This window comes from Haemaphysalis longicornis, unplaced genomic scaffold (assembly GCF_048455015.1).
Source record: "Haemaphysalis longicornis isolate Haplotype H1 unplaced genomic scaffold, Haemaphysalis longicornis Haplotype H1 scaffold_7, whole genome shotgun sequence".
NCBI classification, from domain to species: Eukaryota; Metazoa; Arthropoda; class Arachnida; order Ixodida; family Ixodidae; genus Haemaphysalis; species Haemaphysalis longicornis.
The window spans coordinates 115,338,414-115,366,390 of NW_027526422.1; the positions used below are offsets into that span (position 1 = coordinate 115,338,414).

Below are 27,977 nucleotides of genomic sequence, written 5' to 3' on the forward strand. Positions count from 1 at the left end.
TGTTACCGTACAACCTGTTCTCCTATTAAGGCGCTCAAGCTCGCTGCAATTAGAGAAAAAAAAACTGAGAATGAAAACTGGAATATAGTGTGCCATTCGTGTATAAAAAGCGGCCGACTGCTGTACCTGCTTATTACATAATTTTTTGAGTATCCCAACGGCCTTATAGTTTTGGTGTGAAGGCGGGTTCCATGTAGGCAGCTGGCGCTCTAGAAGAAAGATTTCTTCAAAGCTTCGAGAAGGATTCTTCTCGGACAACCAAATCCGGTGTTAGCTCTTCGAGTGTAGAACAACCTTGAAGAGGAAAAACAAAAAACACCGCAGATGTAGGTAACGTAATTTAAACTCGGTTTTATTTGACTCATCTATCCTTACCAGATACTTGGGGGCACGAATTAAGTGCTGCAATGCAAGCAGCAGAAAGCGTTCACCATAAGTTATAGAGAAGAGGTAAGTAGCTTTCAGGAAAGGTAGAACACCTATTGCTAAACTAGCCAGCGGCTTGGTTATGATTGTCGTACGTGAATCATTTGTTATTTCAATTGCGTTCGTTCGGAGGTGTTTGTTCTGCACCCAAATGTTGTTCAGTTACAATTATCCGTGCCACATTTCTCGGAGCAAATTTCATGCTTCGAGTACTTGATTAACTTAACTCCACCAAGAAATGAACGTTTACTGACGCTGATACCTACGGACATGCCTGGTACAATCACATATTGAACCAGAATCCGGTTAACTCAAGAGAAAAAGACGGTAAATAATTTATGCTGCACGTAGAAGGTAAAGGTAAAAAGAAGAAAGAAATTCACAGTTTTCTTACCCAGAAGAGCCATGGCTCTGTCGATCTCCTCTTTGAAGATGTTGACCATCTTTTCAACGCCCTTCTGGCCCTTCGAAAATCAGCGTAATTGTTTTAGAAAACTGAGCGCTTGCATAGTATGTAAAATTGTGCTAGCAAGGTGCAGCACATCATAGTACGAACGCAGGCCCTCAAGATAGGAAGAAGTAATTCCGTATGGTGATGTCACTACGGTCATCCTCATAATAATTATCGCACGTAAACATATCTTGCTTGCGAATGCCTCATGCCAGACAAATATGTCCCCCAGAGAGAGGGGAGAGGAGATCGCATCCAGCTGCAAAAGTTGCATCTTCGGGGTATATAAGCGATTCGGCAGGGAGCACTTTCGCCAGTTCCGCCAACTACGATCCGAGATCACAGCAAAAAAAGTGTTACAACAGATGCGACTGTTTGAGGTTCAGGTCCCGTAATCCAAACCAAAGAGTGGGCAGAAAAAGTGAGAAGGAAGAAAGAGCAGTGCCCTTGCACATCGCAGCGACAGACCGGTTGTCTCTACCCAGGACTGACTTGCCAAGCTTCGCTATGCACTCCTCTGCACTGACGCTAGAAGCAGAACAAAATAAGTGTTTGCTCTTTCACAGGACTGGAGAAGTGGACACAACGTTTTGTGCAAATTATAAAAAAAAGGTTCTTACGTCGTAAGCTAGTCCCCAGATGACTGGCCGGCCGACGAATACAGCTCGTGCTCCCAAAGAGAGTGCCTTGGTGACATCAGTGCCCAGGCGGACGCCTCCGTCCAAGTAGACCTCGCAGCGGTCACCGACCGCTCTTACGATGTCAGGAAGCAGTTCGATCTGCAACATAAACACATTGGTGTGGAACTGGAAAATGCAGTGTCTGTATCTGTTGCAAAGAAACGACGAAATATAATACCCAAAAGTCGCCCCTCGAGATCTCAAATTACACTACATGAGATTTTCACCACTGTAAACAATGAAATGCTTGAGCCTAAAAACAAAAGCATCTTCATATGCTTTGTGTGTGTGTGCGAGGGAATTTTCACTAGCGATGTTACGAAGAAAATAAAATGATGTTGACTGTAGGGGATCAACTTCACATCCCACTGCTTTGGAATTAGGAAATCACAGTGACTGCGTCACTATTTTATGCCTGATTGAGTGATCGACTCCGCCGAATCACGTGCTAGTTTTCACGTGCGAGCGTGTATTTCAAGTGCAGTGTTTTTTCTAAATAATCAAGTTGTGAGTGCGCGCTGTCCTGTCTACTTCTCCTCCCTTATTTGCGCTCTGCTTTTTCCACGATGATTTGCCATCATGAAAGATGTCCCCGTTGTTTACGCAAAAAAATTTGCAAGTACATTTGAAGCAAAATATACGTAATTAAGTGGCATCACCCGTGTTTATTTAGTTAGGAACGCTCGTTGGGCTGGCTTTTACGATAGCAAGCGAAAAAAGTGGCCGTTAGAAATGGCCGTTAGAAAAAGTGGCCGTTAGAAAAAAGTAGCCGTTAGAAACGGCGCATTCCAAACTGCGCAGTAAGGCGCCGGCACGTGCGTCATGAAAGCAAGCAAAAAAAAAAAAAACATAACTTCCGCTCGCAATGTTCCAGGGGTGGGGGGGGGGGAGCACTGCGGAGGTGGGAAATTTGAATTGTATTGGAAAAGCCTCCGTTCAATTCACCAAGAGAGGTGTGAGACAGGGCGGTGAAGAGCGTGATAGGTGGTAGCAGTGAGGGAATGACGGTGCCACCGCCCATTATGGCGAATCACCGCTCTGCACTACTGACGGCTTTCAGATTGAGTGGAACGGCTTTAATTTTTTTTTCGCTTACTGTAAACGAACGTTCTTAACTAAATGACAACGGCGGCTGCCGGTTGATTACATACATTCTGCCTCTAATGTTCCTGCAGTTTCTTTTTGCCCTGAACAACGGGGAGATGTATAACAAGCTCTAGCGGTTCACGAGTTTCGAACGGTTATGACTATATAAACCGCTTGTTTTTTGAAGCTTGTGAGGTACGCCGTTAGGGTTACGCCGTGGGGCTCTACTCGGGTCAGGAATCTCGCTGCACCGCCTGATTCGGGCAGTCTCTTGACATCGAACAGCGTGACGGCGAACGAGCTACAACTAAAAGACGAGCCCCTTAAAAATCATGCACCTCTCCGTCAAACGAAAGACGACGGTTGAACGCAAAGCTTTCTCGTGATGGATTCTTTGGTTGTTGTCTGACTTTTCCAAACCGATTTGACCATTTCGAAATGGAGCAATCTGATAGATGGGCTGCTCCGTAACGCGAGGGAACCGGGTTCGACTCCAGCCACGGGAAGCGCTTTTTGTTTCACTTCATCCACAATCACTCATCATCTTCTTCTTCATCATCATCAGTTGACTTTCCTGCAGGGGTATTGGCGTTACAGGCACATCAGTGAGAATACTAAAGCTTCGCTGTAAAATGCGATGGGCCTTTCCTGAGTATTCCTTATTCTGTTCTCTCTACTCAGGGCAGGTGCCAACTTCTACCGCCGGATCTGCTCTCTCCACCGCTGCAGTTTCGGTATGATCAACCAGACTTGCAGTCACTACACATATCTCCTAGCGTTCGCCTTAATCCATATAACTTCTCTCGCCATTGACAAGAATGCTTAAACGTAAGCAGGAGGACCCGTTCCAGAATTCGGGCGTGGCAGCGTGTACAGGCCTCCCACCCCCCCTCTCTTCCAACCCTGAAAAACACATGGCTACGCCACCACACCGCACATTATATCATGACATCTTCCATAAAGCAGTTCCGTCGTTACCGACAGCTGTCATGTAAAGGGTCCTGACTCACCGTTGCAGGAGTGCCATCCAGTTGCCTGGCTCCGTGGTTGGAGACGACTATTGCATCGGCGCCACGATCCACCGCAGTCACAGCGTCCTCCACTGGGCATGTTTGGTATTTTGGTTGTTTCATCCGCTGAGTTGTAATTAATTGGCTCTGGCAAAGTTCAACAGTAAAACTATGTTGAGATAGAAAAGTTTTGTAGTACTATTAGAGGAGCTCTCAGTCAATGAATGTGGTATCAAAGCCTTAAGCGCTTGAGCTCTTTCACTCCGTTACCACGGCTGCATATACTGCAAAATAAAGGGAAAGACCAAGGGCCGCGACGTTCCGGTGATATGGTGGTGCTTCTATTTACAAGATAGTGACGCCAGAAAGACGAAGCAACTCGAGCGAGAGCCGCTGACTCGATGACAGGAACCGATGATGGCGATCTCAGCGATGCAGTGTTGATGATTATGCCTAGGGTATCTACATGTAAAAAAATACACACGGATACAAACACAGAAAATCCAAAACACAGATACAAACATAGAAAGCATTGAACTGATATAGGGATGCTATTGTCGAATGATGCTCTTAAAGCCAAGCTTTAGTGTCCTCACTATGCCGTTGTACGCCAATGCTCTCTGCATGAAAGGCAACTTTCTCTGGCGATGATTCTGAATGATCGTGGGTGGAGAGAGAGAGAGAGAGAGAGAGAGAGAGAGAGAGAGAGAGAGAGAGAGAGAGAGAGAGAGAGAGAGAGAGAGAAAAAACTTTTATTGAAACAACAGGGACGGGGTAGGGCAGGAAAATATTTAGGAGCTGTCGGTCACCATCCTAGTCCGCGTGCCGCGGCTGCCATCCTCACCCGAGAGATCAGGGCCTCCTGATCTCCGAGCTGGCAGCTCTGCAAGGGTGGAGTGAAAGAAAAAAGCGCTTCCCGTGGCCAGAATCCAACCTGGGTCCCTCACGTTATGAAGCCCTCGTCTATCCGATAGCTCCATTTCGACATGGCCGAAAAGGACGCCAAGCAGCCGGTACCGATTCGCGCAGCACACCCCAAAACCAAACGTTCGTCGTGCGGAGCAGAGTGGCTGTGGGCCTTCTATGAATGTGGGGCGTACTTCCAGAAGAGCACATAGTCGTACTTTGGGACTGGCCAACTACAGAATCCATCACGAGAAAGCTTCTCGTTCAGCCATCGTCGTGGTTAGACAGAGGGGTGCGGGATTTTAGTTTGGCTGTCTGGAATCTCGCGTAGGATACGAAGAGCTTCTCCGCGGTGGCTCATTGTTTCCCATCCCCTAACTCCGATGATATCGGAGCAATATTAGAAGTTCCCACGTAGGAGACATTACCATAGCAATAATCTATAATAGTCGTTGAAAACCATTCAGAGTCCCTTAAAATGCGGAAATAGTTCCAAAGCAGGTAGCTGGGCGTGCAGTTGGCAAACAAGTTCCGGAGACACCTAAACACTTCTTATGAGATTTGAATTCGAAAGCCTGGATGTATAGTTAAACGACTGAGATGCCTTGCTTCCACCGCGCATTTTCGAAGGGCTTTGTAATCTTGCGCTTGTGACGCTTTGCTTTGCAATCAACATTAACGTTTCGAATGGCTTCGATTTGCGTCCTAACCTCTGCGCTGCTGCTTCTTCCTGCTGCCGTGTAACGAGAGAATTGACGATAGTGAAGATAGTGAATTTAGCTGCTTGCGTATTTGCTTGTTCGGTTGCGTTGATCCGCTCCCTTCATCTGCGGCGTACATTCATGGGCGGCCACGCGTTCCTACTGCCGTGGTTACGCTCGCGATGTGGAACGCCTCGCGCAATGGAACACTTCGTGCCATGGATCGCGTCCGAAGGAGCCGCATCTCGCCAATGCCGAGTTTGAGCTCCTCGCTATGCAACACCTCGTGGTATGGAAGGCTTTCCAATGAACCGGTTGTTCTGTTTGGATCCGTGAGCCGGACGCTGGATTTTGCTAATTATGCGCCGCTTGAGGCTTTTTGCTTAATAATTAGGCAGCTGGAATAGCCGAGATGGTACACGTGCTGGCGTTTCACAGAAAATACAGCATAACGCCGTTCTTGTACTTTGCCGGGTAAATTCAAGCTGCACCCATCCAAACATGTGCGAACTAGCACCTTCTACATTCTATGTAACGCTCGATTCATTCAGTTCGGTTCTATTCGCCCGAGACAAGGCTGGAAGTTTCTCGAACGAAGAGGCGGTAACACGATCTCACGCCGGCTGGCCGGCCAGAAAACAACAAAAATAAAACCTCCGCCGCTCCGGTTTCGTCGAAGCTTCCAGTACTTTCGAGGAGGTGCGCGTGGCCTTGCCAGTGCTAAAGAGCGTCGATAATTCTAGAATGGAGAAGAGGGAAGTTATTTCGCTGACGGCGGCAGGCGCGTTGTGTGTGTGCTCTCCCTCTCCGCGCCGGCACGGTTATAAAAGGAGGAGCCGCGCCTGAGCAAGCCAGCTACGTTTGGACGTCGTGATTGACAACGGTTCATCACACCATCGGCGACCCGCGCCCTGGAGGACTCCAACGTAGTCCCGGGCCTCGAAGCACCGTGATAGTCTCGGACGGCCTGGCCTACAGCGAAGCCACGCTTCCCAGGTAGCCGAATCGCCTCCGACAGCGGTGCATCGTCCGGCCCGGTCGATGAATATGCTGGGACTCTGTCTCTCATAAGCATCGAACTGTTCGTTTTATTTTTTAGTTAACTACTCCGCTTCGTAATATTCATTTGTTAACGCTCCTGGTTGTATCATTTTGTCTAATTGGACTGTTTCTTGTATTTGAATTCCATCTAAGTTGCCTGTAATTATCGATCCGTTACCTCGTGCTTGTGTTGTAACTTGCCTGTCTAAATATAGGTCTTTGTGCTGTGTTTTTTGTTCAAGGCTCTTGCTCATTCTTGCCGCTCTAGTCGGCGAAAGCCGCACATCAGATGGCCACCCCCTTTGTCACCTGTGCCCTGTGGATTCGGTGGGGTTTGTTGGCTCTCTTGAGTCGACTCCCCATATCTTCTGACAGTGCACCCTAATTTAAGGAAACGGGTGACAGCGGGATTATCCGGTCGTAGGAAAGGCTAAGAGCTTGTATCATTGGAAGTTGAGAAGATGAAAAAGGCTTGGTCCTAACTGGGTAACGAAAAAAAATGAGATGCAGTCAGTAAGTAATGGAAGTGACCGAATGGGCGCCATTGAACGAAACAGATGTAGCGCAAGGCTCGATAGAAGGGTGACGTAGCTCGATAGAAGGGTGATATGACAAAACGTCGGCGACGAACAGTGATTTGGAATAGTATCGGAACAGGCATGTTGTGATTCCGTGGCAGACGCCTTGATCCTGCAGGAGACAAAAACGGGCTGATAGTGGTGAGAGTATTGATATACCTGGGATGCTCGAAGATAATTAAACTGTTCAGAAATATTATGTACGAGCCGTTTGGAATATCTACGGGCTGGGCTTGCAGTCCTAAGCGAGCGAAGTAGCAGATACGAAATGATCAGAACATTTCGCCAATCACTTAAGAAGTGCAGCGAAGGCTGTCGACAAGCAACGGTTTATTACACATTCATCTTCGTCAATGGCTTGTTTTCATTGTTTCCGCCGTCTGCTCGTTTCCACCGGTGTTGTTCTTCAGGACCGGCTGATTTTATCCCATCCGCTAATTCGCTGCCACTATACTGACGCCGGCTGACGGCGCCACGGGAGTGACGTGAACATAACCGGTGAAGTGCGTTCTCGTTTTGACGTCCCTTTCAAATACGTTTGCACGTTAGCAATGAAATATTTGTATTTCCACACTGTTTTTAGTCGATGACTTTGCAATATCTACCGCGGTGTCGGTACAGCATTTGGTTCAGCCCTGTGAAGTCATGTGCCAACAGCAGCGGCTACCCGGAGCACCCCCTTGCAACCAAGCTGCGCACTGTGGCCTCCCAAGGCTGCGACCTGCGGCTCCACTGGCTGCCGGGCCACAGTGGCATCCGGGGCAACGAGGACGCCGACGCCCGCGCCATGCAGGGAGGCCCACCAGGAGGGCATCGAGTCTCCCAAGACGTCACCGCGTTCGACGAGGCCCGCACCGCCCTGGTCCGCATGGTGCAGACGATGCACTCCGACCCTCGGGTCGTGAGCGGCCTGGCGCCCTGACCGTTGCCTGCACGCATCAGCAGGGACGCCGGCAGCCTGCTTCTCCGCATGCGGCTCAACTGCTGCAATATGGCGGAGCATCTGCACCGACACGGGCGCAAGGACTCCCCTACATGTGTGGACTGTTCCGAACTGGAGACGCTGGACCACCTACTCTGCTTCTGCCCCAACAACGCGGGGCCGAGAGCAGAGTTCCACCGAGCGCTTCAGCGTGGAGGCCTTCCCAGCGCCGGCATGGAGGACCTTCTGTTCCCGAAGGGGCCTGCGGCAACTCAAAGGGAAGTCTTCGCTTATCTGCTCCATTTCCTGGAGACGACCGCCCTCAAGCAGCGGCTGTAGCCCGGAGTGTAGTGATTGGCTGATGTGCCCGGACTAACGGCTTACTAGGACTGACAGCTCTCTTTATACCCCCCCCCCCTCTCTCTCTCTCTCAACTTTATCCTATCACTCCCCCTCTACTTCCCTTCCCTGCACTGGGTTGTAGCTGCCCTGCCGAGCTCAAAATACCCCCAGTGCATTTCCTTTCCTTTTCCTATCACAAACCACAACCATCACCACCTGGTGAAGGAGAGCTCATATTCCTTACGTATGTATGGACGCAGACAGTACACCTTCATTCCATTTGCTGACATTACTGGCTACGTTTTACTGAATTCGCGTTTTTATTGAATGCAGGACCGATACACGACTGGTCTCAACCTCTCGATGACCTCGGTCTTCAATGCAACTAGGCCGAAGTTTTACCCACGACTAGCTTTAGAGAAAGCGACGTGCCCATGCTCGACGATTCCGCGTGCCGAAATTGTCACTGCGTAATGGCTTTCCTTGGTTCTTTCCGATCCCACTGCACATGCTATCGCTGTATTTGTTCCTCATTTCCCCGCTGTATAAGTGTTTGCTCGGCTTGCCATCGTTGTTATTTCGTCCTTTTCTTGGCCCGCTGTGCTTAGTCTTTGCCGATTAACCCTAGGTAAGTGCACGCCTTCTGCGCCCTCGATGTTTTTAAGAAATAGTAGTTTTGTAACTAGAAATGGTGACCTGGCTAGGTTGGCAAAAGAACGCCCCCAACTGGCGTCCACCGAACGCACACCCGCCCGTATACCATCCGAAAAATGCGTCCCGAGCTGCTAACACTTTGCTAGCGCGTTTCCTTGGGTTCCACGCGTCTTAAAAAAATAAAACCAAAAGAAATATTCGGTCCATTTAGTTTCATAGTATGGTCCGAAAAACAAACATAAAGAAGCACTCGAAGCGCAGTCTACCACCACCACCACCACCACCACCACCACCACCACCACCACCACCACCACCACCATCATCATCATCATCATCATCATCATCATCATCATCATCATCATCATGATGATGATGTGTGTTGTTGATGATGATGATGATCAACATCGTCATGATCATCATCATCATCATCACCATGATCATCCTCATCATGATCATAATCAACAGCAGCCTAGTTAGGTCAACTGGAGGACGACGACCCTCCCATTAACCTCCAACCGCTCCTGTCGTGCGCTCAGAAAACAAACAGAAGGAACACTCAGAAGGAACAGAAGGAAAACAGGAAGGAACACTCGGAGCGCAGCAAATTTTCGTTGGATTACGACTCGTTTCACAGCACTAGTATAACAAAAAGGGAACACACAGAAAAGAACACCAGCGCATCACAAATATCGCCCACAGTGTTAGTTGGTCTTCACATTCTGTGGAAGCAGTGTTGCAGCAGCATGAGGCCTGGAGAAAGTAGCTGCAGTGCGCCTGATGTCGAGGTTGTATAAGCTATAGTCGACATCGGCAGAAGGCTGCACGATAAACCGAGCCAAAAGAAGCGGTTTCGCGAAAGAATACGCTGAAAGATCCTGTCCAACCTTTTTCGCATCGTAATTTCATTGCGCGATCGTATTTGTTGGGTACACCTGAGCAAGACCAGCAGCCGTACCGTAAAGGCATTTTTCTTTGCACCAACTTCTCCTTGCTTCGGCACGCGGACGGTGGCTCATAAAAAAAAAAAAAAAAAGAGATCCCGAATACAATTGCGGTTCTAACCTCAGACGTTAACCGAAGGCGTCTGCCATAGCTAACTCTTGTGCTCTTTATTGGGCTTCTAAGCAGCCCCGAGGGAGCTCCTACAATAGTCGAGGGTTTGACGGAAGCCCGTCTGGTCGGGAGAGACGATGCAGTAAAAACGAAGACGCCGACCAAAAGAAACAGCTTAAAACTTCAAAACTAAAAAAAAAAACAATACTTAAGTGGCGTTTCGGCTACCGAAACGGCTCTTATTTGTTGTTTTTAGTGTTTCTTGAAGTTTTTAAGGGAAGCCGAAACGTCTCTTGTTTGTTGTTTTTAAAGATTCTTGAAGTTTCTAAGGGAGGCCGAAACGTGTCTTGTTTGTTGTTTTTAACAGTTTTTAACAGTTTATTTTGGTCGGTGTCTCCATATTTACCGCCGGATACAAGAGTGGCTGCCGTTACGGTGAAAGTGTTGTCGTCGATTTCGGTCGAGTAATGCCCCATTCTCACGAAAGACATTGTTTTCGCGCAAGAATGGTTGCGCTTTCACGCTCAGAATGGCCGTGTTGACTCAGCTTTATAGAGATTCAAGCCTTTCCTACGACCGTTTGGACGTGCATAGACGAGCGTCAAGTAAAAAAGCTCCTCGACGTAAGGCCACATTTGATTAATTTTCCGAATGTTAAAGTCTACGGAAATGCTAAAAAATAATCCTAGTCTAGCAGGCTGATCTGGTAGCAGTGTGGTTTAATTTTGTACGTTGAAGTTTGCATTCCTGAGAAACAGGTCTAGACTGAACCGTATACATTTTTGGTGCTGGCCGGTAGTATATATACTGATCTGTACAATCGGTATTTGTTGGTCCGACCGCTGCATTTTATGTGCGCAGTCGCAGGTCCCAATGTGAGTGAAACGAATCTGTCAAGGTTGGAGATTAATTGGCACCACCTGACGCAGCTCGCCGCTTCTACCCAGCAACGTTTTGCTCGCGGGCGCCCATTGTCGCTGGCTTGCTTGGCCATGGTCGATATCCAAAAGGCCGCTCGTGGTTTTACCTCGGACGATGCCTTTTATGACAAGTGGCAGGGTGGTGATGCTGCGGAGCCAGGCGACGCTGTCCCACATCAGCGCCTGGTCGACGATTTCCCGGACGAACTTTTCGTATACGGTGCCACCTGTCTTGGTAGGGCGTGCAAAGTCAGCGTCCCCAAAGTTGGCGAGTCTGACAAAGAGTAAGTGCGAGAGAAAAAAAGTTCAGTAGAACAACCTGTTGGGAAAGTCGGTTCGTAATGGTTTTAAAATTAGAGCGCGACTGAGACAACGACGCATGTACCTTCGTTTTTTCATGTGCCGTTGTCTCAGTCGCTCTTTAATTTTGTAACCAGAAAAGTTTATATCGACGCCTTTGGGCAACATGGAACAAATAGTTGCTGGCACTTTTATTTCAGAGACTGATTCAGCCTTGATGTTTACGCCGTCCCGGAGCGCACCTACACCGCGGATCAACAACAGGGCACTAGGATTTTGGTATTTTGTTTACTTTTAAGCCTAGGTTCCTCCCCAAATATCTCTGCTGAAATGGACGGTGGACGGTTAATTTTTAGCCACAATCCCCCGTATCATTGGCTATATTACAGTTTTCTGTTAGCACAGACGAATGCACAGAAAACAAAACTGCGGGATTCTAAAATTGCCTCTTGAAAGATAGGCGCGACATAAATATGTTACGAAGATTTTCACCCATATAGTTTCTTTATTTATGGAAGTTTTTTGCACCACAATGCGTGGGCGAGAGTTCATAGAAGTTGTGCATGAATTCAACTAATTAACCCGCTAGGCTTCTTTATCAACATCGTAATCGTGCCCCTATCTATGTCTTGGCTGCACGAAGACCTTTCCCTGAGACCTCCAACCGCTTCAGTGTTAAGATGCTCTAGCCCACTCTTTACCCAAAATTTTACGATTGTTTATGTTTTTAATTGTCATTTGTGCTCCACCAGTGGTTCCTGGTGGTCCAGCAGTTGTCAACTGGCGTCTGATTACGTGTCCCGCCAAAATATACAGTTTCCTGAAATTTGGATGCAGGTTATTTCCCACCGTAGTTTATTCCCCGATCCATAGGGCTAGACGCATGTCGCTATACAATTTTGTATTTTTTATGAATTTCGAATCAAATTAAGGTAGGGCGTAATGGAGCTCCACCACGGTTCCTTGAAAAAGAGATCACCCGCACTCACAAAAATATACATAGCAAAGAAGCACTCACGTCAACCCGGGAGCGAGGTCGAAGTGGTTTTTGACATCTTTGATCTTCCTGCCGAATAGTGGAACGTCAATGGTGACCACTATGGCCTTGTAACCAGCCTTCTCCGCCCGCTTCACGAGTTGTTGCGTCAGGTCGCGCTGCTTGAATATGTACGTGTTAAACCAGCGAATTGCACCAGGGGCGGCCGCGCTGACATCCTCCAGACTCGTGGTGCTCTGTATGCTCAGTATCATCACCGCACCTGTGGCCTGGGCAGCTGCGGGAATAAAGCAATGTAGCGCGTTAGGTTTTAAAGAATATTACTCCTAACTTAAAAGAGAATATTGAATGATACGTGAAAACTGCGGTTGATTCCTATGTCATAGGAATGGATAAAACACGGAAGTGAGATGTGCAGCGGAATCTGCAGCGAAAGGAGTATGATTTGCGGGTCGGAGGCTCTCTTGGGGGTGTGCTTGGTGAGTGACATCCTGCTGGCGGGTCGCTTCGGCAAAGGTGCGACCACTTTAGTCCTCCTCCGTGGCGTGTACGGCAGGCGGTTGCGCTGTCACATGCTCAGCTTGTGGAACGCGAGAGGCAGAGTTCGTGGATTGGACCGTGAGCGCGCAAACGCATTCTGCTTCACGCTGGCGTTTCTCTGGACGCCAAATCAGTCACGTTCGCGGCATTTGCCTGTCAGCGTGGTTGCCTTTTTGCGGCGGCAGCGATGGCCACATTGAAACAACACTACAGACGGCAGTATATGTCATCGAAAACCACCTGGCGAACACCGGCCTGAGATGCTCCCCGCAGAAATCTGAACTGCTCATCATCCCACCACCAGGCAGGTACCGCAAGAAGGCGGAGGAAGAGTCTACGAAAATCACGATACGCACGAGAGACGGAACTGTCATCCCCAAAGTGCAAACCCTTCGCGTCCTCGGCATGACCCTCGAAGCGAGCCGGAGCAACGGAACCACGGTCGACCGCATCACCACGAAATTGGGAATTGCCACCCGCCTTATCAAACGAATAACAACAAGGCATCACGGGATGAAGGAGGCCAGCCTCTTGGGACTGATACAATCATTCGCCATGAGTCACGTGGCCTACGTAGGGGCCTCCCACCAGTGGAAGAAGCACGAGAGCGACAGAATCAACGCAGCAATACGAGAGACATACAAGGCCGCTCTGGGACTACTGAACAGCACCAGCACCGACCGGCTACTGGAGCTGGGCCTCCACAACACCCTGGAGGAGATCAGCGAGGCCCAAAGAATGGCCCAGCTTGAACGCCTTTCGACCACACGTACAGGCAGAAGAATACTCGAGCGGCTGGGCCTCGGACCAAAGAAGACGGAAACACAGAAAGCAAGGGGTCTCCCTCTGGAAACGCTACAACGCCTCAAGATACTCCCATTGCCCCGCAACGTCCATCCCGACTACAACCCAGGACGCCGAGCGGCCAGGGCCCGAGCCCTCACCGAGACGCACGCAAACGACAAGGGCGCCATCTACGTGGATGTAGCCAAATACCCCGACAGACCAGACACCTACGCAACAGTGGCGGTGAGAGCCACCACCGGAGAAGTGTACAGTGCGTGTAGTATTCGCGTACCGTCTGCTCAGCAGGCGGAAGAAGTGGCGATCGCACTCGCGCTAACGAACCCGCAATGTACAACAATACTGAGCGACTCGCGCTCGGCCATCGCGAACTTCGCCAAGGACAAAGTGTGTACAAGTGCAGTGCGCGTAGTGCAGTGTTGTGCAGTGAACAGTGAATCGGTGCCGGCTACCCACATCCGTTGGTTTCCGGCGCACATGAACGCTAGCACCGACGGCAGCGGCCACCCTAACCGCAACGAGACAGCGGACGCCGCCGCGCGCGCACTTACCAACCGCGCGGCGCCCCCCCGCATCTCTCAGGCGGAAAGGCAGCAGGACTCAGACCAGGAACCCCTCATGACTTACGCCGAAATACTACAGTGGTACCGCCTCGGCAGACAGCTTCGGCCGCCCCCACACCCCAAGCTCACCAGGGCTGAAGAAGTGCTGTATTGACAATTACAGACAAACTCTGATAACTCCGGTGCTGGCGCAATATGTGTGTCCAGAAGTGTACGAAAGTGTGCTGTGCAGTGTGTGCGCGAAAACGAACGCGACCTTGGCCCACCTACTGTGGGACTGTGAACTAAATCCAGTGGAGGCAACCGCCTCAACGCGTTGGCCGGACGATATCACAAGTGCTATGGACTCGTCTGACCACTATGTTCAACTCCGGGCAGTCCAGCGGCTCGAGGCTGCTCTTGCAGGGCAGAAGCGTAGGGAGGCGCCGACGGGAGGTCTGAGGGATCACACCCGACGACCCTCCGCGCGTCGACCTCGTAGACGCCCGCAAGGCGTTGTCTCGGGGACGACTTAGGAAACGTCAAGGAGGGGGCAGGCCCTGAGTGGCTCCCGCCCACCTCCCCCCGCAGGACAATTCAATAAAGTCTTTCTCTCTCTCTCTCCCACAGTTTTCTTGCTCGGCGCCATCGCACCTAGATACGACGCATATTGCGCTGCCCGATCGAGGTGCCAACTTTCGGCGCTCGTTAGCGTCATGATGCACTGCTTCGCTTCATCTCTCTTAGACGACAGCACCATCCGCGTCAATGAATCTTCTTTTGCTGTTTCTCCTGTGTTAGTTGCGCTGGCGTCATTTTCGTGACGGATATGACGTCAACGAAATCTTGTTGTATACCGGCAGAAAATAGTTTCGTGTTAATATCTACGGGGTACATTTCGTTACTCCAAGGCGCACGAGAGGGGGAGACATTTTTAGATGCGACGCTGAGAGCATCTCTTGTCGGCGGCCCTGTCCTTCCTGCGTGCGTCCGTTGTTGTCCGCAGCCTTTCCACTCTCCCCCTCTCCTCTCCGATAGCGAACACTCTCTCGCGAGGGGCATTGGATTGGATTCGATTGGATTGGCTTGGCTTGGCTTGGCTTGACTTGGATTGGATTGGATTGGATTAAAGTGGACTGTGTTGGATTGTGTTGCGTCATAGCCGCGGCAGACGCACTGGCGCCGGCGCGTGCCCAGGTGAGAGCGAACACACTCTCTCAACATCTGCGGGTGTGCAGCCCGGCGCGCCCTCACTCCGCCGGTGGGCGGCGCTGCGCGCGGTGCTGCGCATGTGCAGTACTGTCACGTCAATTCATCATGCGGACTGGACACACAGAAAAAATGGTTTAATCGATGGCGACGGTATTAGAGCAGAAGACAAAAACGGTAAAGAGTCATGGAAGCGTTCTGGCGGTTTGAGTCGTGTTTAAATCTTCAAGTGTGGCGTAGCCTCAAGTTCCAGTCGATGCGTCTCGTCACGTCTCGTAGAGGCTTGCAGGACGTGGGCCCAGCCGACGCTGCCAACAGCCAAGGGAGCGTAGCCCTAGTACGTTGTGGAGCTGGCGTCGCAGCGTAGCCCGGACGTCCCTGCCTGTAGCTTAACTGGTAACCTGGAGACGCCGACTGTGCGCTGCCGTGGAGTCTCCCTCCAGGATCGCAGCCTGGAGCTCCAGTCAGTAGGCCTGAGGCGTCGTCAGGCCCCGATCACGCTGGGGTCGGTTCCAGGAGCGTCGCCTGGTCTTCTTCCTTCTCTTCTGGTATCGATGTTCATTTCCCTTTTTCCACACTTCTTACCTTCTTCACTCGCACATACTCCTTGGGAGGTTTCGGCGCATACACCTTCGGGGTTTAGGCACATACTCGTTCAGGGGGTTACTCATTACAATATACCTCCCCGTTTTAAGCGTTTTTTCCTAAAAAACGGCTCGCTTCCTCAACCAGTCATGTCCGCTTGGTTGATTTGCAGAGGCTATTCGTTCGAATGCAGTGTCTCCTCTAACTCCCGGTCACACCACCAAATCCTAATCCAGTATAACGTAAACAGTTCACAAACACCGTTCACTCTTCCGTTAAAAGTTTCCAAGTGTCCACAGTTCTCAGACCCTAAAGTATCCACCTGAACACTGCACGGTATAATTCACAAGATATGCTGAACACCGCCATATTCAAACTTCTAAATTACCCAAAGAACAATTACAGTTTACACAGTCACTGTTCATAACATCTCCCCCTGCACTTGCCTTCCCAGTCACATGATCCCAGTAACTGTACTAATCAGCAGTGGTACTCTCGCAGTAACTCTTGATGAATAGGCGACATCTCCGTGCGCTGTATCGTCCAGTCGTAAGATGCTTGCTGCACTCTGTCAGCCGCTCGGAGACCACTTGTCCTCTTCCCTAGTGTCCTGGGCTAACACGGCCTTTAGAGAAAATTTGGAGGCAAACGTTGCAGGACTTGACATATATTCTTGCGTCACTTTTCATGCCTGGCCAAAAGAAATCTTCAATTCTCCTGATGGTTTCACACATCCCTCGATGGCCTGCCACGATGTTTTTGTGCGCTAAAGCCAAGAGCTCTGCCGTATATCTTGCGGTGCGACAAGCTGCATAACTACTCGTCCGGAGCGGTATATGCATCTCCGGTAAAGAAGTTCATTCTGAACTATAAACATGTAAACGGCACGATGTCCTCTCCATTCCACCCCTACTTGCTGATAACAGCCCTGCAGTGTCCGATCTTGCATCTGGTGCTTGGCTAACTCACGAGAGTTTAGCGCAAGGGGTTGATTGAGTGAAGCTTTTGGAGTGGTCTGCTCCTCCCCCACCTTGACGGTTGCGTCAACGGCTGCTGACATTTCCAGTTGGGCATACTCTATATGCGGATAATCATCATTTGTCTTGTGCAGCTACTGTGATCCAATGCGGCTACTCCCTTTCTGCTCGATTTCTGCCTTGCAAAACCATTGGTGGTCGGGAGTATCTACATCTCGAACACCTGGAACATTCCCCAATATCAGGTCATAAAAAGGGTTCTCTAGGCATTTTGCACTAACGCTCCCAGAATAATAGGGTGTTGAGATTTCTATGATGGCTTCCGGTAACCACTTGATGGTATTGTCAACGAAAATAACTGGTGACTTCTTTCCTGTCAGATCTTCATCACGTACCAAACTCCTTCTAATCAGCACCGTGTTCGCACCACTATCCCTCAATACCGTGATCTTCTTCCCTCCGACTACTCCCTCACTGATTGGCATTCTGTCCCTATTGTTCATCGCCGTCGTACATGCTCCTACTGTTCCGACTTCGTCTCCTTTTGCTCGAGCATCATTCGGCCGTTGCGCTGGTTTTGAATGTGGAGACACCATGCTCGCAACTATGTCTTCAGTCTTAAAGCGACAGGCCTCGGTCCTGTGCCCCCTCCTATCGCAGACTTGGCAAATCAGGTCAGATTTGGTGCCTTCAAAGTTAATGCGACAATCCGCGGCTAAATGGCCGATGCCATCACAGAGGAAGCATCTCCTACGACCCTGCTTGGTAATGCGGAGCTTCAATTCTGGCGCGTTTCTTCCACTTGCCGGCTGTTCTTGTTCATCAGTCACCTTACCGAAGTTTTTTAAGCCCTGCGCCTCGAGAAAGCCATCAGTTGAGTCAGCCAGGTCGTCAATAGCTTGTAATCTCTTCTTCTTTAAAAACACGACTAAATTGCGATTACAGCAATTCAAGAATTGTTCGGAGACAATTCGATTTCTGATAGACTCATAGGTCTTCTCCGTGCCGGAGAGCTCCATCCAATGATTGAAGTATTTGCTAATTCGTGCTGCGAACTGTCGACCGGTTTCAGCGTCTTCTGGTTGGCAGCACCTAAACTTTTCTCTGAAACCTTCAGCAGTCAAGCGAAACCTCTCCAGTAGCGCAATCTTCACCCTGTCGTAGTCATGTGAGTCGGACGCTGGCATTCGGGCGAAAACACTTAATGCTCCGCCTGCCAAACACAAGCTCAAAGCCGTAGCCCATTCGGACTTTTCTCAGCCCTGGCCAGTGGCTATCCTCTCAAAACGTTGTAAGTAGGCGTCCAAGTCGTCTCGCTTTTCATCGAAAGGTGCCATAAACTTTTTGGGACAGAACTTTTTGGGACAGATAAGGTGATACAGAACCTGATGCTTCTCCAGTCTGCACTACTGCCCCCTGCGAAGCATATTCAGCGAGCTGCAGTTTAAGTTCTAGTATTTTCTGTTCCCTCTCTGCTCTTTCCTGCTCTCGTTCGGCTCTCTTCTGCTCCTCCTGGGGTGCTCTTTCGTACATTGCCAACGCCTCCTCCTCCGTCAACCCTAGCGCCTCGGTAAGGGCTAACAGTTTTTCTGGATCCATAATCCACTTGGGTGAATTGACAGTGACAATACAAAATTATGGATCCTGGCAGGCTCGCCAAAATTGTCACGTCAATTCATCATGCGGACTGGACACACAGAAAAAATGGTTTATCGATGGCGGCGGTATTCGATGACGACGGTATTAGAGCACAAAAAATCGATGGCGACGGTAAAAAAATCGATGGCGACGGTATTAGAGCACAAGACAAAAATGGTAAAGAGTCATGGAAGCATTCTGGCGGTTTGAGTCGCGTTTAAATCTTCAAGTGTTGCGTAGCCTCACGTTCCAGTCGATGCGTCTCGTCACGTCTCGTAGAGGCTTGCAGGACGTGGGCCCAGCCGACGCTGCCAACAGCCAAGGGAGCGTAGCCCCAGTTGCGTTGTGGAGCTGGCGTCGCAGCGTAGCCCGGACGTCCCTGCCTGTAGCTTAGTTGGTAACCTGGAGCCGCCGACGGTGCGCTGCCGCGGGGTCTCCCTCCAGGATCGCAGCCTGGAGCCCCAGTCAGTAGGCCTGAGGCGTCGTCAGGCCCCGATGACGCTGGGGTCGGTTCCAGGAGCGTCGCCTGGTCTTCTTCCTTCTCTTCCTTCTCTTCCGCTGACATGGCACATACCCACGTGGGAGATTGGCCAGGAATAAGTGCGAATGCACTTCTTAAGCGAGCCTGAATCGTCGCGCTCGCATAGCGCCTCCTCTCCCCCCTCGCCTACTCTCCTAAAGCCCCTTTACTACTCTCCAGCTCGCAACACCCTCTCTCGGCGCGCCAGCCAGGCCACTACACTATATAAAAGAAAAAAAAAACAGCATCCGGCGCCAGGTTTCGATCTGCGGACTTTGCGGCCGCAGCGCGACGCTCTACCGACTAAGCCACGGACGCGACGTTGATATCAGTGTTAGTAACGCGCCTTATATCTTTAACGCATTCAAACTACGTCGTCAGCGGCGTGCGTTGGCGACTCAGCGGCGTTATAGCGGCTTGATAACTGCGTGGTGTGCACGTGATACTACAAACCCGCTAGTTCTGCATTCTCTCACGTGACTGCGCCTCCTCTCCCTTCACTCCGGTCGGCGCTTCGCAGCTGCGGTGCGCTGCGGTGCGGTGCGCTCCTCCTCTCGAACATACACGTTAATTCACCAACATTTCCGCAGAGGGACAAACGAGGCGTGTTAAGCCGAACGTGATCACGAGGGGGTGTTAATGTAACTAACGGGCAAAATGCCACCAAACTTCAACAAACTCCCCCTCATAGCATCACCCCGTGCTTCGCACTTCCTCATACTCCCCTTCGGGGAAATGCGGGGGAATTTTTTTTCCACACTTCTTACCTTCTTCACTGGCACATACTCCTTGGGAGGTTTCGGCGTATACACCGTCGGGGTTTAGGCACATACCCGTTCGGGGGGTTACTCATGACAAGTACTCTCTCTCTCCGCGGTCTCCTCTCCTTCGGGCGCGCTGCGCATATAACCAACACCGACTAGATACGAGGCCGTATGTCACGTGTTCACAATGGCACCTACGTCACGGGGTGGAGGCCCTCTTCATAGGAGGCCAGACTGAGAGCGAAGGGGTCAGCGGGGCTGGAGTCGGTGTTGGCTGGAGTGACTTTGAGCGGCCGCGCAGCGCATTCCTGACGCCGGATTACCGCGGATTACCGCGGCCGGCGGGGCGACCGGTTGGGGGAAGCTTCAAAGAGCATCTCTCGCGCAGTAACTTGTGTCACGAACTACTTTTTAAATTAAAAAAAAAACAAAAAACAACGTGTTATGGTTGAGTTATGTAACGTGTTGACTTATGTAAAGAAACTGCAACAAAGTTTACAAGTGGTGCACAACGTCACTCGTGCAAGGAATTTTTTTTAACTATGTAGCGGGCTACTTCTATACGCGGAGACGTCACCCGGTGCTGGTCCGTTCGTGCAAGAGTTGCCAGTTCGTCCGGCGCCGGGCTGTGGTTTCTGCTGCGATAGTTTTACGTTCCGATCCACACAGTTCGTTCCCTCGTTTCTTTGGCCACTGTTTACTTACGAAGTCAGCATGCTGAGCGTGGATATGTGCATCAGCGCTTGTGCGACACTGTGACTTTGTTGCGCATTTGTGCATAGAGCCTTTCTTCCTTGACTATGTGTGTGTGTGTGTGTGTGAACACGTGAGTACGTCATGCCGAACAAGTGTTGTGTACCTCGTTGTCGCGGGAACTACAAGAACGGTTCCAAAGTACGGATATTCCGATTCCCGAAGGATGAAGAGTTGCGTCAAAAATGGATTCGCGCTATACCGCAGGAAAACTTCCTACCAACAGAGAACACGAGGGTGAGTAGTTCTTCAGTTTTTTTTTTTGCATATTCCATTTAATGAAAGATGCGCTTCAGTTATTAGAGAGGCATTACCGATTTTTGAATATTTGTTTGCTAGGCACAAGCTCAGCAGTACTGCTAACGGTTAAAATTTAAAGCAGAGGTGTAAAGCACTAGCCACAAAACGTGTTTAGTTAATTACGCGAAGTCTATTTTTTCTTCAGGTCTGTGAGCTTCACTTCCACCCGGAAGACATCACAACCGAAACATCGTATACAGACGACTCGACTGGGCGAACAGTCACTGCCCCCTTGCCGCATGCACGCCTACTCCCAGGGGCAATTCCGTCGATATTCCCCGACTGCCCCAAGTATCTGACCTCACAGCGCAGCGCGCGAGAAGCTCCCGAGGCAAAACGATTGCGCCTGGAGTCAAGCGCACTGCAAAAAGCTCTTCAGCATTCGGCCGAGACATTCCAACATGAAGTTCAAGAGGACAGAATTCAGTCGCTCAAAGACCTGGCGGACTACGTCAGATGCAATTCGTCGGCTTTCTGGCACGCAATAGAAGCGAACGAACGCCTCATCCTGCTGCATATCGTTGACGAGGATGCCCCGAGCATTAAATATTCCTTCACGATCAAGCAGGATTTGAGCATAGTCAAGTGGCGGCAGATCTCACTGTGGATCTACTCAGTGAGGATGACCCATCTGATTTCGATGTATGTGATGCTGGACACACGAAGGAGATTGTCCTTAAGTACATTTTGTGGTGCAGTTCGAACATTTTGCTGAAAAACTTCTGCTCCAGAATGAATGATGACATTCTTGACGCCAGTGAAAAATCAAAGAAAAGGAAGCTTCAAACACTGAGCAAAAAGTAGAATGTGTGTGGTTTTCTCCCCGGAATAAATCGTACTTGATGATCAAGATGTTGAAATCATTCGTCTGATTCTCTCGATCGCCGTGGCGGTAAAGCTAGAACATCAAAACTTTCACAAGCCGGATGCAGTACTTTGTTACTCCGTGGAGCAATGCTAGGATGCTCAGTAAGATTTTTTCCACAAATCCTTTATTCGGTCTAATTTAGCCGCAGCAACTGCGAACGCGGGAGCGTTGGTTCTGCTAAAACGTGCACGAAACACTGGCTTTCCGCCGCATTCACCGGCGTAAATGGGCCCCCACCCTCTGACGTCACCGCGGCAGCCCTACGGCCTTGAAATCTAGTCGGTGTTGATATAACCGGTGTGCCGCTCTCCGGTGGCCTTTCGGTCGACGGTTGCTCTCTGCTTGCGCTTGAACCCCCGTCAGCATCGCATCACACCAGGGTTCCCGCCGGGGGAGGTGGGCGTAATTTGGTTGCCGTGATCATGATGGAAACTGTATTGCTATAATGAGAATTCTTACTTTCAAAGCAGGTCTAAATTATTATTGAATTGCTTGCATTTGTAACCATCTGAACCTGCACGTGAACAGGAAAAGCTGTATACTATTCCGCGGCACGCAGGCAAGCTAAATTTTCTGAAGTTTTAGATACTATTCAAAGACATTGCACACCAGCGTGGAGTCTTTACAATAGTTTGCAGGGCGGTTACGAGTACATGAGGTTTTATCGTCCTGCCATTGCACCACAAATTGCCTAGAATTTTGATAAATGAACAAATAGTGCATTGCATAGGTTGAACCGCACAATGCACCTACAGATTTGTCTTCCACAAGTTTACCGCAGGGTTCCATTAAAGCTGGAGGGAAAGCTGAGCAAGCATCGCTTAGAAATGCAAAAACTCTCTCAACGGTTTCAAATACGTTTTAAAGTCGCCTTTTACCAACTGGGTGTGGATGTAATTTCCATAGCTGTGCAGGCTATAGGAAACTGTAGGGACTGACCTCTCACAGTTGCCTTCTCGCCCTCTGGGTGTGCCATCTTTTGGTATGAAGTGGGGCTGAATCCCACCGGCAGTGACACACGACATCCAAGTAGGGTCACGCACTGGTCCCTCTGGGCAACGCCCCTAAGCATCCTTGGCATGTGGCGTAACCTAACGTGAAAAAATGAGGTTAGCCAGAGTTCGAAGCATCTCGATACTGAGGGAAAAGTATGAAGCTCCCCAGGGCCACTAAACAGAAAACGCTGGCAAATACTCACAAATCGCCGGTATCATATTTTTCAGTGAGAAAAAAACGACTTCAGGTGTACGCAGAATAAGATGAACGTTGAAATGTATCATTTAATCGAAACTCCAATGTTCACCTTTTCAAATGCACTCTTTTGGAAACATTTTTCAGTAAAAAAAGTGAAGAGTTGAAAACGCATGCAGGTCACCTTGGCAGCATCAATGTACTGCACTTCCTGTACGAGAATGGGTCGAATTGAAGCTGCACTCACACCCGAGCGCTATGGTAAAAGTTGGACTCGTGCCTGACGACCTTCCGAGGATTCCGTTGTACTGAAGGATCACGGGTGAACGGTGTGTGACTAAAAAAAGCTGAGGTGGCGCTATCAGTTCCCCTAGAAACAAGGCCCATCATTGTCGATTTTCTGCTTGGTGTTCTCCGCTGCGCGCTGCTACCAAGAGTCTGCACTTGATTTCCATTATTGAGTGACAACAGTTATTTGTCCATAGATGGGATACAGGGAAGAGAAGTCTCGAAAAGAGCTTCCCTCCTCGCGCCCACCCCCCTCAGTCGGTAGCCAGGAGTCGTTCCCTGGCGGCGGCCTCGGCCATCTGTACCAAATGGACCTGCTCTCCCGGGTCCGAGCTTAGCGGCATTGTCTCCCGCTGCTCGGGGCTTTAGAGGTGCATAGTATATTTGCTCGATTTTGAGCGCACTCATTTTTCACGTTCATTATGCCCACAGTAAGGTGGGAGGGGGTTAGGCTTGAAAAATTAAAAATGCCCTCCCTCTTCCGCCTCTTTGTCGCAGCGGTACCTCTATGAGATGTGCCCGAAAAATAACGTTTTATTTATCAACCATTCAAAGGAAGCATAGGCACAATTAACCCACCAAGTAACAACCCACAAGTAAGAAGCAGGTAACCCACCCCTTACGTCTTATATTCTGTCACTTTCACTACCACTTGTGTCCGTCGCACCGCTCAAGCCGGTGCTCTCCGAATCCCAGAGCAGGTCATCTTTTGTTCTGTCGAAGCGGTTTATAATCCAAGACGTCTTAAACGACTTGGTCACAACGACAACTTCGGGCTACTTCCAGCCGGATCGCGCAGGAGAAGCTGGAGATTGCACAGCGGTGAAAGCTTCTGTTGAAAAACAAAGCGAGCAAACCTCTTTGAAGGCCTGAGCAATCGGGCTTCCTCGCAGAAAAGGGCGTGCTCAGATACCCAGAGAAACTTTTTTTCCGAATTATTTTCCACAAGTAGGGTGCTTTGAATTTGGGTGCCTATGATCGCAAAAATACGATGATTAATTTTGTTCCCAGCAACACACTAAAGCTGCCCAACCCTTCAATAGCCTGAAGCATTTTTTGAACCAGCACCACGATTAGGGCGGTGCGATTGGTTAAGGCGAGACAGAGTTAAGTATTAGGCTGTTATTTGCTGTAACCTTCCAAACTGAACGTGCCATTGCGTATTCAGACGATTCGATTCCTCGGGTTGTATAGGTGACGGGCTTTCTGACCGACTAAGATCCTGAATCTCACATTTTGATGCACATTATAAAACAAATGATAGAAGCGAAGAAACGTAAGTGACTTCGCAGCAGCCTGGGTTAGGTACGGTGGACGAAGAAAGAGGAAAAGTTTCGTCTCCCAAGGACGCTAAAACAAACCAGCCCCTTGCGGTCAAATGCAAAATAAGCTAAATATTTTGTAGGTTGCGACTTTGGTCTTCTTTCCGCAGCAGCTTCCATAAGGTGCTATTGGGACTGCCAATAGGTGTTTTTGAACCTACACAATTGGTGAAAGTACCCAGCTGTTCGCAGTAAAAGAAGTGGCAGAGATAAGCAGGCAACGTCTCGCTCTGGCCACATTCATATTAGTGAAATCTACAGTAGTCCGGAGCGTTTACACCGGCACCTCAGAAAGTTTTTGCGTTGTCTAGCACTGCCAAAAAATTAGTTTAAGCTCTACAGTAAATGGGGTTTAACTGTACAACTGGGTAAAAAAAAGATAGGAGCGTAAAATATGTAATCGAACGTTATGACGAGACTAGCCAGGCAAGCTGCACGGTTTTTTTAATGTCATACTAGCGGTAGTAACCGCCCAATGCCCCGCTGGGCCATATGCAGATGGCAATAATGGCTATAACACGTGTAGAGTCGGTTTTTACTTGTCATAATTTGTTAGTTCACCGTGGAATTGTACACAGGAACTCCGGACGGGTGTCAATACGTGGGCTCCTACCGGAGGCGTGTGGTTATGGGAAACGACTGGACCTCGTGAGTTATTGGAACTATCCGGAAGCAAATTGTACCGGTATATTGTGTCGAAACGGCTACTTTCACGTTCCGCTGCGGTACAAGGGCCACGGTTCAACACAAAATGTGGCTGGAGCAGAAGACCCATTCCTTCTGTTAATTGCCAGGACCAATGGATTGAGGAGTGCGGCTTTAGGCATTTTGTGCAGGTGTTCTGCAGTCTCACTCAGCAATACTATGTCGTCTTCAAACCTCGAATGACTCAAGTATTCTCCGTTTACCCTAAATACGGTATTTTCCCAGTCACGCTTTCTGAATAGCTCCTCCAGACATGCAGTGAAGTGTTTTGGTGAGATAGTGTCTCCCTGTCTTACTCCATTTCGGATGGTGAATTTATTGCTTTGCTTGTGAATGGTTATGCTGCCCATACATCCCTTATACAGGGGGATCATAGGTAAGCCGACAGGTTTCCTTAAAATTAGACCCTTCGATGCACGTGAAGACCACCTGTGCCGTGAGGGTATGAGCCGAGGGGAACATAGAATGAGGTGGCAACTATTTATGTCGGTGGCCTAATTAACGAAGATTCAATAATTAACTTTTTAGCGGGTGCCGCAAGCAGGTAAGTTTGTATTGAAAAGTTAGACGCGGTCGGGTTTCTACGCAGTTTCACTTGGCAGAATTCTTCAGGCGCATCCGTACTCTGAGACATTGAATTGCGAAGTTCAATTGGAGTTCGCATGAATACGTATGCAAGACAGTTAGGACTGGCACAAAGCTCCTCCCTTTTGTGACGTGTTTGCTGTATACGCTGTTTAGTTTAGCAGCGGGGTGGAGCCACAGGCAAAAGTAATAACTGGCACTCTTTCAGTGCTGGCTGGTGTTATCGCAATCTTCAGAACTCGGAATCGCTATCGAAACACAATCATGTCATACGCTCTCAGTGTTTGTTAGTGAAGCTTTACTTACAGCAGCTACTGGCATTTGGACACAAAGATATCAGAGTACCTAAGAAAGGCGAGCCTGTTTTCACGAAGCGTCTGTTGCAGGTCGGCTCCATCAGCGAAGAAGTGTTGTCGATCTTGTGGAAGATTATTCAAGGCAAGACGTTCAATGTCCAGGTTGGTCACCACTTCCTCAGTGCGGGGTTTCTTCGCCTTCTCCATGGCTTTGTGAGACTCCAGGAAATGGAACCGACGGAACAAATTGCAATTGAACATCCACTGCCGTACTACGGTGCGTCTGAATTGAGGGCAACAAAGACGGGAGTCCAGAGGTTACTTTCGTAAGTCGTGATACGTTCTGCTTTAGTTGTCATGACACAATCGGGGACAGCGAGCGTTGCTTATAATGTTTACTTGTCCCGCTTCGGAATCCTCGATTATAAGCATGGCCATCACGCTCTGCGCTAAATGGTGCAACAGCTGCGTATAGAAAGCAGGACGCACAATAGGTACGAGGTTTCAGCGCTCTAAATTGCTTATTGCTGCGCGTTAAGTTTTAGGATTTGTGCAATACTTTACACATGATTTATCTTCACATTTTAATCTGAGGCCAACTTTTTTTCTCACGAAATTCTCATAAAGTAACAGTGAGATTGTTTTATTGCACAAACACATTAAAGATAGCTACCAGCGCAACGTTTGTCCGGGAACGTATGCAGTACAGTAATTAGGATACGTGAAGGTGGATTTTCATTTGTTTCAAAACCCACACGGCAGTCTGCGTGGGACTAAACTTGGCCGCCTTCTGAAAACAACGCCACTGAATGTTGGTTGTAGTGCATCGCAAAGAACAGCAATTGTTCTCCCCCTCTATCCAGCTGCCCCGGGAGGAGGGGAGAATTCCCGCGCGTTTCAGTCGTTCCTCCACAGCCTAAAAATACGTTTGGTTCGTATTAAAGTAAACATTAAATGCTTGGTCCCTTCGCTAAATTTGACAGGTGATAACAACGATCTGCTTACCACGCTGGTGGCTGCCGTGCGGTTTAGCTCGCCGATATTTTGATGCGGCCACGCGCAACACAAGAGAGTGCGTGAGTTCGTCCGTCGTACCACCACCAAGACCTGGAGCGACAAACATGAACTTTGCTGGCTTGGCGGCAGGCAAGCAGTGACGTCCTGTTTCAAAAAGTAATTAATTCCGGTTATATGTCAGGCAACTGCGGGTTATGCGCAGTCTGATGAATTGCTTTCTCTATCACAGCCTGGACAAAGCGCTGCACTACATTGAAAAGCTCATCCTGGCAGCAGGGGTACAGTGACCGCCGCTGGGATAGCTGCGGGTTCGGCTCATCACTCCCGCTCCGGTTAGGCACGAAAGAGTAGGCGAGAGCGTTGACCTCGTGGTCATGTGATTTGCGGCGCCTCTATGTGAATCTCTCGTCTTTTCGGGACGAGACTTGCAAGGGAAAATGGCTGCGGCTACGTCCAAGCGCAGACGAAGAAAAATAAGTCACAAGATACGATTAGAGGGAAGGCGAGGGCATTAAACCTGTCTAGATTGGGGGGTGTTCTTTAGTTGCCTATCTAATTGGTCGAGGTCGCCACCCTAGCATATTGGATCAGAGCGCACAGAGCGTGCATGTCCCAGCAGCCGCACAGGGGCGCCTCCCAGCGCTGCTGCGTTAGCGCGCAACTTTGACTTCTAGTCCAAGATTATATTGACAGGCGCATGCTATATGCAATGTGTCTGCCTAGTGGCTACAGAAATGACAGAAACCTTTAAAAGACGGGATTATGTGTTTAAGAATTGCGGGGCTGTAGAATTATCACGTCTGCAGCCTGCGAAGGTAGTGCTAGGGGGTTCTCTCGAGGTCCTTGACGGGCACTGGGAATGCGTGCTACCGAGGCACAGGTATGCTGTGAGCGAGAAAGTTGCGGGAACGCGATCAGTGACCTCAGGATACCTTCAGGCCTGAGGCCCTCGGGTGGCTGTGTGTGCAGTTCCGTTCTCTTATTCCTTGGTCACCGCGCACATATA

At 49.6% G+C, this 27,977-nt stretch overlaps 1 protein-coding gene across 1 annotated transcript; it reads right to left on the reverse strand.

The window, feature by feature from the left end:
* LOC144146489 (uncharacterized) lies at positions 1 to 26,161 on the reverse strand. Its single transcript, XM_077678435.1, has 8 exons — positions 26,004 to 26,161; positions 22,507 to 22,658; positions 12,089 to 12,344; positions 10,878 to 11,044; positions 3,654 to 3,745; positions 1,498 to 1,656; positions 821 to 890; positions 1 to 294 (listed from the first exon to the last, which is right to left on the reverse strand). Exons 1-8 carry the CDS (start codon positions 26,159 to 26,161, stop codon positions 227 to 229), a joined length of 1,122 nt encoding a protein of 373 aa, XP_077534561.1. The 3' UTR covers positions 1 to 226.
* Positions 26,162 to 27,977: the final 1,816 nt, after the last annotated feature.

Coding starts and splice junctions, on each gene's coding strand:
- LOC144146489 (XM_077678435.1), bottom strand. CDS start 26,161: ATGGAGAAGGCGAAGAAACCCCGCACTGAGGAAGTGGTGACCAACCTG. Junction 22,659..26,003: donor AACAGGCTCGCCTTTCTTAG/GTACTCTGATAT, acceptor TTTTCACGTTAG/GTTACGCCACATGCCAAGGA. Junction 891..1,497: donor TCTGGGGACTAGCTTACGAC/GTAAGAACCTTT, acceptor TGATTTTCGAAG/GGCCAGAAGGGCGTTGAAAA.